The sequence below is a fragment of the Pseudorasbora parva genome, chromosome 8 (genome assembly GCF_024679245.1).
Source record: "Pseudorasbora parva isolate DD20220531a chromosome 8, ASM2467924v1, whole genome shotgun sequence".
NCBI classification, from domain to species: domain Eukaryota; kingdom Metazoa; phylum Chordata; class Actinopteri; order Cypriniformes; family Gobionidae; genus Pseudorasbora; species Pseudorasbora parva.
The window spans coordinates 44,636,869-44,649,152 of NC_090179.1; the positions used below are offsets into that span (position 1 = coordinate 44,636,869).

A 12,284-nucleotide genomic window follows, 5' to 3' on the forward strand; every position below is an offset into this window, starting at 1 on the left:
AAGGCCTACAGCTCTACTTTCGAGTTATTCGTTCATCCACCAGTTAGCGTGCATTACGTGAATTCTGCGTTATAATGTAAAGTTAATGTTCATGACTGGATACCAGGATTCCCTCTGCGTCACAGAAATCTATCGGCCTAAGTTATAAACATACCTTTATCTCCACAGAGGGATGTGTGCCCGAACATGTTCTATGTGTTTCTTCATTTGCATCCACATTTTGTGCAAATTTGATATCCTACAGGACAACACGTTATTTTTTTTCTATATCCAAAGTATTTCCGTACTTACGGAAGAGGATTAGGGCCAAGCAAAAAAAAAAAAAAAAAAAAAAAAGCATCTCGAGATTAAAGTCATTATAATGCGGGATTAAACTCGAGGGATTAAACGGGATTGTATCTCGACTTTTTTTCTCGAAATATAACGAGTTTTTTCTCGAAACAGAACGACTTTATTCTCAATATTTAATGAGTTTATTCTCGAGATTTAATGAGTATATTGTTTCGAGAAAAAACTCGTTATATTTCGAGAAAAAAAGTCGAAATAAAATCTTGAGAATAACGCATTCGATCAGTGTTCATAGCATAGCATACTGATAGAGGACACGGCAGAGTTAGATCATTTAGTCAAGCTATATTTCAGACTTTCTTTCAGTAACAAAGAAATACTATCAACTTTAGCTAATTATGACAAAATATATATTAATGTCCTCTATCAGTATGCTATGCAATGAACACTGATCGAATGCGCTATTCTCAAGATTTTATTTCAACTTTTTTTCTCGAAACAGAACGACTTTATTCTCGATATATAATGAGTTTATTCTCGAGATTGTGTATCGACTTTTTCTCTCGAAATTTAACGAGTTTAATCCCGCATTATAATGACTTTAATCTCGAGATGCTTTTTTTCCCCTTTTTTTTCTTGGCCCTAATCCTCTTCCGTACATACTAGCAGGGGTTAACGACGGCGTTTTGCTTTGACCTGGGTCTGCGTCACTGACGTCTGTCTTGTTCGTCTCCATCTGATATTTTCGCGCTTGTTCTCTCCCGCGCCCTGCGTCCTCTATTCAATATAGTCGTTTCCGGGTCGCGTTTTTTCCCCCTTCCCTCTTTGCATTAATGATTTATTTTTACTCAGTAACGGATGAGGTTTAAAATGTAGCAAAGTACAATACTTTAATCAAAATGAACTTAAGTAAAAGTACAGATTTTTAAAACGACTTAAAGTAGAAGTAGCTACACAGAAAAACGACTCAATTACAGTAGCGCGAGTAAATGTAATTCGTTACTTTCCACCTCTGGAAAACACATGGGTTAAGGTTAGGTTCAGTACCTAGTTATATCCCAGTTATTGCAAGTACATGCATAACAGGACTGTAAAATAAAGCGTAACCAACATCTCTCCTTATATAGAACCTTTTTACCATTTAAAATGGAGTCAAGAACCCTAGAGGTTCTATTCAGAACCTTTCTGGCGTAAAGAGTTGTTTAACACGAACCCTAGAGTTCCATTTAGAACCCCACTGAAAGAGCACATCTTCTCAAACTGACATTTACAGACAGAAACCGAGCTGATTATTGATGAATATTGTGTGTCCTTATGGACATTTTTGACCGTTTCAGTTTTGTTTTTTTGATAACTTTGCCTGTGGTAATTCTAACTGCATACAATTTGCCACAGGTGTGTATTTTTATTTGAATTTTAATATTTAACCACCATTTCCTTTAAAAAAAACTATTTTGCACTAAGTACACAAAATACTCACACTTAGGGCCTTAAGGACAAAAATGTCCACATTGAAACCCATTAAAACTGCTATTTTTAATCCCGTTGCCATTTAACTATAAAATTATGCAATCTTTGTTAAAAGGCTTTTATTCTGTTGCCAAGGCTTCAAAATTAAATCGTTTAAAAAATTTTACAAGATGGTGCCATTTTTTCAGGTTTGGCGTATAAAGCAAATACTTACTTTATTCCTGTTTTTTGTTTATGCATATTATAAAGCTATTTTGATAAATCATGCAGCCATAACTGTGTGGGTGTGTTGGTATGGATGTCAGAGTGTGGTGTGTGTGTGTGTGTGTGTATGTATGTAATAAAAAATTGTGTGTAGGTGTGCAGGTGCGTGCTTATGGAAGCCCGTTTCTGCCACAGTTAAGTAAAAAAAAATATGATTCTTGTAGTCGAAATAATGAGAAACTTTCTCGAAATATTGACTTAGCATCTCGGAATAATGAGAAACTGTCATAAACTAAATAAGGATTTACTAAATCAAAACTATAACATGCTGCTCAATGATCTGCCGCAACCCGAAAAAGGGTGAATTGTAGTATTTTAACTGTGGTTTTAGCTACTAATGATTCAATTATTTCCTTATTATCTTATTATCTGATTTGCATTGAATAGCCTATCTCTGAGCAAACGCACTCTTGAGAGGATTTTAAACAAGAACGAGCTTTGGTGCAGAAAGAACAGAGCAGAGGTGGATGCGAGGTGGCAACATCCATTGAACAACTTCAAACCTCTGGACACACACACACACAGTTTTTCGTGTGCATATGATACGCACTTTATGGCATATTATATGGACGAACCACCCACCCCATCAGCCTAATCCTACCCAAGAGCGCATCATATACACGCCATAAAGTGTGTATCATATGCACACGAAAAACAGTGCAAAAAACAGCGTAGGCCTATAGCATATGCATGCCAAAATGAGTTTGGTGTATACATTCCACGACATTGCACACTCGTATTTACGCATTTAGATGTGATCGGGTTGGTAAACGACAGGGACAGGGTTCTGCTGCCGAAAAGTTGCAACAGAAATATGAGGTTGTGATCGGGCAGCAGTTTTCATCCAACAGTAAGCTAATAGAACAAAAATAAATAAGATAGCACAGCCTATGCTGCCCGCCTCGCTTGATGGGAGTTGCTGCGCCAAACTGTGCCAATGTGCAAATTGTCCATGTGTGTATTAAGCAGTGATGCCAGTAACGCGTTACATAGTAACGCGTTACTCTAATCTGACTACTTTTTTCCAGTAACGAGTAATCTAACGCGTTACTATTTCCAAACCAGTAATCAGATTAAAGTTACTTATCCAAGTCACTGTGAGTTACTATTTTAGTCATTTTCCTTAGTAAAAACCGACAGCTTATCAAAATTCTCAGCCCGAGTCCGGCTGGAGCCCGTGTTTTTAATTTATTTTATATTTTTGTTGCAGCCATTAACATAATTCAGTTCTGTTTTTAATGTCAAAGTAGTTATTTTTCGTTTCGTTTCTTTATAAACCTAATTAAGAAAAATGTTCAGAGCATTTTTTTGTTTGTTAAATTAAAGTTTATATAGGCAAGACAATTCAAGAGTTGGTTTGAGAGACTAGGCTATTAAACATGCGGTTAACTCACTGGGTCGTCACATAAAAAAATTAAAACTTTAATTTAACAAACAAAAATTGCTCCAAACATTTTTCTAAATGAACTTAAAAAATAAACGAAACGAAATATAACTACTTTGACATCAAAAACAAAGTAGGCTAGTTATTATACCACCACAAAGAAATGTTTGACGAGCTGAGGCAGCTGATAGATTAGCCTACTGCTCACAACTGCGCTCAAAAAAACGAAACGGGCTACACAATCTAAAAAAAAAAAAAAAAAAATAGAAAGTACATGCAGGTTGTCTTATAGCCTACCTTACACTTCAGCAAAATTAATATAAATCCGATCTTCAATTCCCGCGGTATAGCCTATGCTCATTTAACGGAGTTCACATCAAAGCAAAAGATTCCAGCATTTTATTCAGCAGCTCATTTCAAATTCAAAGATCGCAATATGAGAGAGAGAGTGACCTAAGCACTGGTAAGATCATTAGTCTCATTAATTTATACTGAAGATGATTGTGTTTTGTGTGACTTATTTTAAAGTTTCATTTACGGCCATATGCGTTGGCTTGCTTTACTCATTTGCAGCGATGTTGCAGTAGCACCGTCATATCTATCTGACTACAACAAAACAAGCTCTCACACATTTATTTTTTAATTATTTGCCAGGAGTAAAATTTACACATGTGGTTTAAACAACCAGATATATTTACATTTGTCCGGTTTAGTTTGAAATGCTTTCATGCACCTTCTGAATTGGTTTGTTTGAGTGATCGGAATTAAATACGTCTCGAAAGACTCTCGGAAGGCATTTAGGCCTACTCCTGGTCATTTCGCAATCAGATAGATACCTGGTCAGAGAAAATGAATGAAGGAACCAGTAGTAAAAAGGCCATAACTCTAGCAGCTGCACTGAAGAGACGGACTCTTTAACCCTGCGCGAGCCATATCTTGACAGTGGCGCAAGCTATCATGGTCTCATGTTGTTTCCACCAGCACATCTCATTGTTCATTTTAATTATTAAAATAAATATAAAACGAAGGAGACGCCTAAAAAAAAGGGGCGTAAAAAAGTCGGGGCCGTCAGGCTCAGGCATAAATGCAATAAAGTGTGTTGCCAAAAACGGTTGTCATTTATATTTTTAGGCGGCAGGGGTGTTGTCGGCAACTGCTGAATGTAACTTATAAAGTAACTTGTAATCTAACTTAGTTACTTTTAAAATCAAGTAATCTGTAAAGTAACTAAGTTACTTTTTAAAGGAGTAATCAGTAATCAGTAATCAGATTACTTTTTCAAAGTAACTGTGGCAACACTGGTATTAAGTCATAATTACGAGAAAATATGTCATTATTATGAGAAAGGTTCTTAGCATCTCGAAATAATGAGAAACTTTCTCGAAATATTGACTTACAATCTCGAAATAATGAGAAACTAAGTCAATATTTTGAGAATGTTTCTCAATATTTCGAGATGTTAAGTCAATATTTCAAGGAAGTTTCTCATTATTTCGACTTAAAGAATCATATTTTTTTTACTCAACTATGGCGGAAACGGGCTTCCATACGTGCTTGTAATATATCAGAGAGAAAAACCCAACTGCAAATCACAAATCCAGCCGCTGTGCACCAGAGGAGTTTGGCTGGCATCTAATGGGGAAAAGTTGGCACTGCGCCCAAACAATCTTACTGAGAGCTCATTTTTTAAGATATCAACCTCAAAATTGAAACAGCTTTTTAAGATTCATGGCTTTGATTTTCTAGTTTTAGAGCTCAACATGTTTTTAAAAATATATACATTGTTTTATAAAATATTATTCATAAATCATTTTCATAAACATAAACTTCTATAACTTTTTTTTTTGGTTTCACTTTTTAAACTTTTTTGACTTCAACAATAATCTGCCAAGGGTCTTCTTTAAAACGACACCAAACTGAAGTCTGTGCTCCCAAGATTATTTATATTTTTTTATGAGATTTTTTCGACATGGTCATTTTTGTCCTCTTTGAACCTATGTGTAACTTTTTTAAATGAATGCACAAAGGGTTAAGACACAACTGAGGCATGAGCGAAACTCAGAAAATAATCCACGAGATTCGTCTTCAATGCAGATATTTTTCCGAACACATTCACAATTTGATAAACGCACTTCAAGAAAGCCGGCGAGACATTTTTTTTCCCCATTGCAATGTTCTTTATTATCTTTTCCAGTTTCAAATGTGAAAAGAGGCATTAATTTTTCTTAATTAAATACTTAAAGCAAAAAAAAAAAGAGCAAAAAAAAAGAAAGAAGAAGAAATATGTACATAATTTCATTGAACTATAATCAATAACTAGAGGAGGATAATTGTACAAGCCGCATTGTTAAACCGCAAAAAGAAAAGAAAATTAAATACAATGAAAACAAAAGCCAAAAATTAATACATGGCATTAAAGTTAGCATTTTTATTATTGGAAAAAAACCATCAAAAACAAAAAGAAAACATGTATTTACAAGGCGCTCCTGAAATGCATGTCCACTCCAAGGAGCTGAAAGGCATGTAGTATTCGTACTCTCATTCTCCAGCTGTGTTTTTTTTTTTTTTTTTTTTGTAGTTTTCTCCTCTTAAACACTTTATCTCTATATATATTTTCAAGTCGTAATAGTGATTTATTTTGTAAAGTCCACTACAGGTGCAAAGAGCACACTGCTCATCATCACGCTCCTCGGTTTTTTTCTTTTTGAATGATTTCTCCATTAAGTGTGTCAGGGAACCGCACGTCAGCAGCAGCAGCAGCAGCAAAAAGGTCAAAGTTTAATGTTTCTAGCAAGGTTTCATCGCACAGAGCCGCAACGAAACAACTGAACACCGCAGCTCTGTGAAACAGGTGATGCAATTTGCATTTTTTAATTAGATTTTCTGTCATAAAAAACATAGAAAAAAAGAGCTCAAATCACTCCACTAGAACTAAACAAAATCCCAAATTGAGGGGGAAAAAAATCCCCCGAACCAATCCTCCGCTTACAGGAACACACACGCACACGATCAGCCGGTCCACGCGAAACTAGATCACAAATATAAAGGGATTCAAAACGGAAAATAGAACTCTGAGCAGCTGTCTGTCATCATCAGGGAGTGACATCATAAAGAAACAATGAAGTGATGTCATCAACGTCCGTCTCCATGGCAGCAGGAGCAAGAAACGGGAAAGTAGCGATTCTAACGGCGAAAACTGCGGCGAGCAGATAAGGCTTGTCATCCTCTAATACTTTATCACTTTATTTCAGGTCAACGGAGTTTTTCTTGCGCAAACGAAAAGACAAAACTAAAAAATTTTTCCGAAAATCTCCCCAAAGTTTGTTTCCCCCCGTCCCCAAATATATCAATTTTTTTCCTCTCTCCACATCAATCCATCTCTGTAGTGGGTGTGGCCAAAGACCTAGCTGTTGTCTGATTCGTCCTCAGCTTCACGCAGCCAGGTGAAGAAGGCGGTGACGGATTTGAGGGCCACGCCTTTGCCTTGTTGTTCGGCGGGATCTTTGCTGGACTCCCACCTGTAAAAACCTTCCTCTTTAATGACGTCCTCGTCATACAACACGTCGAAGAACATCCGCAGCAAATCTGCAGAGAGAAAGAGGCCGAGGTCATTGATGAACGAGGAGAAGCGTCAGATATCTGGCACATGAACACACCAGTGTTGGGTAAGTTACTCCAAATAAAGTTACATTTAATCATTTAGCAGACGCTTTTATCCATAGCGACTTACAAAAGAGAAGAGCGATAGAAGCAACTAAACCAACAAGGGCAATAGCCTGCAAGTGCTGTAAGGAAGTCTCAGTTAACACCATCGTCATCACCGGCGGCCATCTTGTCACAGGCAAGCTTTCTGTCGGGCTCTGAGGAACCTGATGTAAGATGAGTGATCGGTACGAACATAAATACTCTGATCTCGCTGAAATCTTGACGGATTTACAAATGGTTTGGTTTCTTACAAACGTTATTAACATGGCTACAAATCTGGATGCTTTAACACGCTGAAATTGCAGCTTTTCGTTTCGATAAACGACTTAACCGTGCAGCTTGTGTATCACGGCTAACTTACATACACGTTATCAAGGGGGCTGAGACCACAATGGAGCTGTTCAATTATAGGTTTATTGACACCAATAACGGTTTTATGACAAGCAATCTTTTGTCTAGTTAAAATAAACTTAGTTTGCATTTTTTTTGTTTTAATTAAAAAAAATATATATATTATTTTAATATAATAGTGATATTCTTATTATAAAAGTGTATATATATATATATATATATATATATATATATATATATATATATATATATATATATATATATATATATAGCTAGCTCTGGAAAAAAAATTCAGAGCTATATGTGTGTGTGTAACTAACTAACTAACTAACTAACCAACCAACCAACCAACCAACCAACCAACCAACCAACCAACCAACCAACCCACTAACTAACTAACCCACCAACCAACCAACCAACCAACCAACCAACCAACCAACCAACCCACTAACTAACTAACCCACCAACCAACCAACTAACCCACTAACTAACTAACCCACTAACTAACTAACCCACTAACTAACTAACCAACCAACCAACTAGCTAACCAACCAACTAACCCACTTACTAACTAACCCACTAACTAACCAACCAACTAGCTAACCAACTAACCCACTAACCAACCAACCAACTAACCAACCCACCAACTAACCAACCAACCAACCAACCAACCAACCAACCAACCTTTTTCAAGGGACAATTACAGTAACTATTTATGTAGGAACACACTTACTCGGCGGCTGCTCCAGTTGTACCATCAGACCCTGTAAGGCGTACAGCGCCTGCAGCTCTTTCTGCTCATCTTTAATGTAGCGCTGCAGCAGCTTGGCCCTCTGGGTAATTTCTTTAGCGTCTACTTTATATGGATTCTCACCTTGACAATGATAGGACGAAAACAAAATTAAAGCCAACGTGACATTTATCAGTGACATTATTATTATAAAAGAAAAATAGTTGGCAAAAAGTGACAATCATACGCAAATGTTGTAGATTAACGTTCACAATCAAATCCTGATGTGTAAATTATTCAGCTTCATATGTAAACGAAAGGGATAGTTCACACAAAAATAAAGGGGATTATAAAGCTTGGAAAAGCCAAGACTTTGTGTTTAATTTAACTCCGACTGTATTCGTCTGAAAGAAGAAAGTCATAGACACCTAGGATGCCTGGAGGGGGAGTAAATCATGGGATATTTTCAATTTTGGGTGAACTATCCCTTTAAACATGTTTTAAATGTGTCGTTTTGAAAGAAGAATAAAAGGAAGTGACTCACAGATGATGGCAGACTGGCAGACTGCGGTCATCAACGCTCGGACAAACATGTTGGATGTTGTTTGCTGCTCGTCCAGATTGGCCTGCACAGAGGGACAGGTCGAAGGTCACTGAGGTGACAAACACAGCTGCAAAAGCTGAAAAGAACAGCTACAATTCTTCTCTAATGGAGTTGTGGCATTATTTGTCGCTGTAAAGTATCGCTTCTAAAAGTACATTGAATTGGAAAAAAATGATGAGCTAGGAGGAAAAAAAAAATATTTTAATGCTTTGGTTTTCATTTGCAAATTAATTTGTGTTCCCTTGAGAAACTTTTGTGAGTTTCTTGGCATAAACAAAGGTTTGTGTTCTCTTGTAAAAACTTCTTGGAAGTTTCTCGGGAGAGCACAAAAGTTTATCATGAGTTTCTTGGCATAAACAAAGGTTTGTGCTTTCTCATAAAAGTTCCTCAGAAGAGCGCAAGTTTCTCAAGAGGAACGCAAAAGTTTTTCAGAAGAATACAAAAGTTCCTCGGAAGAGAGCAACAGTTTCTCGGAAGAGAGCAACAGTTTCTCGGAAGAGAGCAACAGTTTCTCGGAAGAGCGCAACAGTTTCTTTGTTCTTTTCTCAGAGAAAAGCTTAAGTCCAAGTCTTCCAGAGTCGCGGTCAAAGCTGATTTGAAAGACCGCCGTTCGCCAGTTTCTGTGTTTACTAGAAGCACACAAACGCAACTCGGCCGTCATAATGTTAAGCAAAGCCCACCGACTCTATACACAACGTGATTGGCCCGACAGAATTTGGCGTTTACAGCTCAGAAGGGTATTGAGAGTTGCTACAAGAGCGCAACATTTTCTCGGAAGAGCGCAACAGTTTCGCAGAAGAGGAACTTGCTCTCTTCCGAGAAACTTTTGTGCTCTTCCGAGAAACTTTTGTGCTCTTCCGAGAAACTTTTGTGCTCTTCCGAGAAACTTTTGTGCTCTTCCGAGAAACTTTTGTGCTCTTCCGAGAAACTTTTGTGCTCTTCCGAGAATCTTTTGTGCTCTTCCGAGAAACTTTTGTGCTCTTACGAGAATCTTTTGTGCTCTTCCGAGAAACTTTTGTGCTCTTCCGAGAAACTTTTGTGCTCTTCCGAGAAACTTTTGTGCTCTTCCGAGAATCTTTTGTGCTCTTACGAGAAACTTTTGTGCTCTTACGAGAATCTTTTGTGCTCTTCCGAGAAACTTTTGTGCTCTTCCGAGAAACTTTTGTGCTCTTCCGAGAAACTTTTGTGCTCTTCCGAGAAACTTTTGTGCTCTTCCGAGAATCTTTTGTGCTCTTCCGAGAAACTTTTGTGCTCTTCCGAGAAACTTTTGTGCTCTTACGAGAAACTTTTGTGCTCTTACGAGAATCTTTTGTGCTCTTACGAGAAACTTTTGTGCTCTTACGAGAAACTTTTGTGCTCTTACGAGAAACTTTTGTGCTCTTACGAGAAACTTTTGTGCTCTTACGAGAATCTTTTGTGCTCTTACGAGAAACTTTTGTGCTCTTACGAGAAACTTTTGTGCTCTTACGAGAAACTTTTGTGCTCTTACGAGAATCTTTTGTGCTCTTACGAGAATCTTTTGTGCTCTTACGAGAATCTTTTGTGCTCTTACGAGAATCTTTTGTGCTCTTACGAGAATCTTTTGTGCTCTTACGAGAAACTTTTGTGCTCTTATGAGAATCTTTTGTGCTCCTACGAGAATCTTTTGTGCTCTTACGAGAATCTTTTGTGCTCTTACGAGAAACTTTTGTGCTCTTATGAGAATCTTTTGTGCTCCTACGAGAATCTTTTGTGCTCTTATGAGAATCTTTTGTGCTCCTACGAGAATCTTTTGTGCTCTTACGAGAAACTGTTGCGCTCTTTCTAGAAACTTGCTCTCTTCCGAGGAACTTTTGTGCTCTTCCAAATAACTTTTGCGCTCTTCCAAATAACTTGTGCTCTTCCGAGGAACTTCTTTGGAAGAGCGCAAAAGTTCCTCGGAAGAGAGCAAGTTTCTCGGAAGAGCACAAAAGTTCCTTGGAAGAGAGCAAGTTTCTCGGAAGAGCACAAAAGTTTCTCGGAATTCCTTTAGTGGCTCTGTAGTAAAGTTCCTTAAATCTGCCTTTTAGCTTTTGGAAGACTGAATATCCTTTCCGCAGCTTCACAGAACATCTTTTAAACCACACACACACACACACACACACACACACACACACACACACACACACACACACACACACACACACACACACACACACACACACACACACACACACACACACACACACACACACACACACACACACACACACACACACACACACACACACCTCCACCCAGTCAAAGATCCTCTGGTTGTCGGCTTTCTCCTGCAGGAGTCGCTCCAGGTCTCTGATGATGTCTTCTGGACTCAGAGACGATTTACTGCTCTTCCTGACACACTCCTCGCCCAGAGTGTACTCCACTCCCTACACACACATTATATAGAGGATTATTAAACACATAGTTTAGCAACATTATACAAGGAGCATAACTAATTCCAGAGCACAGCAGTTGCAGTCAATTCATTCACCTTTTCGGTGACAAACTTATTGACGTCCTCGTCTTCAGGCAGGAAGTCTTTCCAGCTAAGTCCCCCATCTCTCCACATGGCTCCCACCTTCTTATGACTCTGAGACAGGACAGATTTCCGAAAGGACACTTTCAGAACTTGATTCAGAACACAAGCACTGCTAAAATCACTTCCTATTCCCTATATAGTGAACTTTGCAGTGTGTTAAAGTGCCTGGGTAATTCTAACTGTATAATAGTTCATTCTTTTGTACCCATAATGCACTCTATAGTGTAAAGAAGGTATTTAAGTCAGTGGCGCTCACTTTGTAGTGAACAAGCAAGCAATTTGGGAGATGTGCAAGTTTTGATTAAAAAAAAAAAAAAAAAAAAAAAAAAACATGGCCAATTTGGCCAAAATGTGTGATTATATATTAGTATGACTATAAAATAAGCATACTATTAACAATACATGTATAAATAAAAGGTAAAAATAATACTTTAATGGATGTATTGTTTTTATTATACTTATTGATAAACAGAAATAGTAAACAAAACAAGCAGTATTGCTAATGTAATAGTTATATAATGAAACTGTCAAATTAACATAATATTCATGTCAGTCTTTTAAAAAAAAGGTAAAACCATCATGCTTTAATTTTATTAGAAAAATGCAGAGAAGCTTTTTTTGTAGACCACAATGTTTATTATAACAATAATATTTATTATTTTATTAAGATTATTATTAAATACAATTTTTAAACAAAATATGAAATATAAACGTATATAAATTACACATAAAAAAGACTACTATTTATGGCTGTCTTAATTCATTTTCAAAACATTAAACCATCGAGTTAATTTTTAAACATTAAACCATGAAGTTTTAATATTCAAAACTGCAGGGAAGCTTGAAAGGCACATTACAAGCAACCCAAACTCAGATCAGACGCAGATGTTGAGTCGTTGTGGAGCAGCATTTACTGACACTGAAAACACCGGCGGATAAAGAGCTGCTA

General features: G+C 37.2%; 1 protein-coding gene across 5 annotated transcripts in view; it reads right to left on the minus strand.

Moving 5' to 3' along the window:
* Positions 1–6,252: 6,252 nt before the first annotated feature.
* wu:fb16f03 (eukaryotic translation initiation factor 4 gamma 1) overlaps positions 6,253–12,284 on the minus strand; it is a 75,826-nt gene continuing 69,794 nt past the window's right edge. For all 5 annotated transcript variants that reach the window (XM_067451427.1, XM_067451428.1, XM_067451426.1 and 2 more), the window contains 5 exons: positions 11,288–11,386; positions 11,046–11,183; positions 8,737–8,818; positions 8,196–8,336; positions 6,253–6,991 (listed from right to left, as the gene is read on the minus strand). In XM_067451427.1, the coding sequence (XP_067307528.1) occupies positions 6,810–6,991; positions 8,196–8,336; positions 8,737–8,818; positions 11,046–11,183; positions 11,288–11,386 (642 nt within the window). In that variant the 3' untranslated portion in view covers positions 6,253–6,809. The remainder of the gene's footprint in view (positions 6,992–8,195; positions 8,337–8,736; positions 8,819–11,045; positions 11,184–11,287; positions 11,387–12,284) is intronic.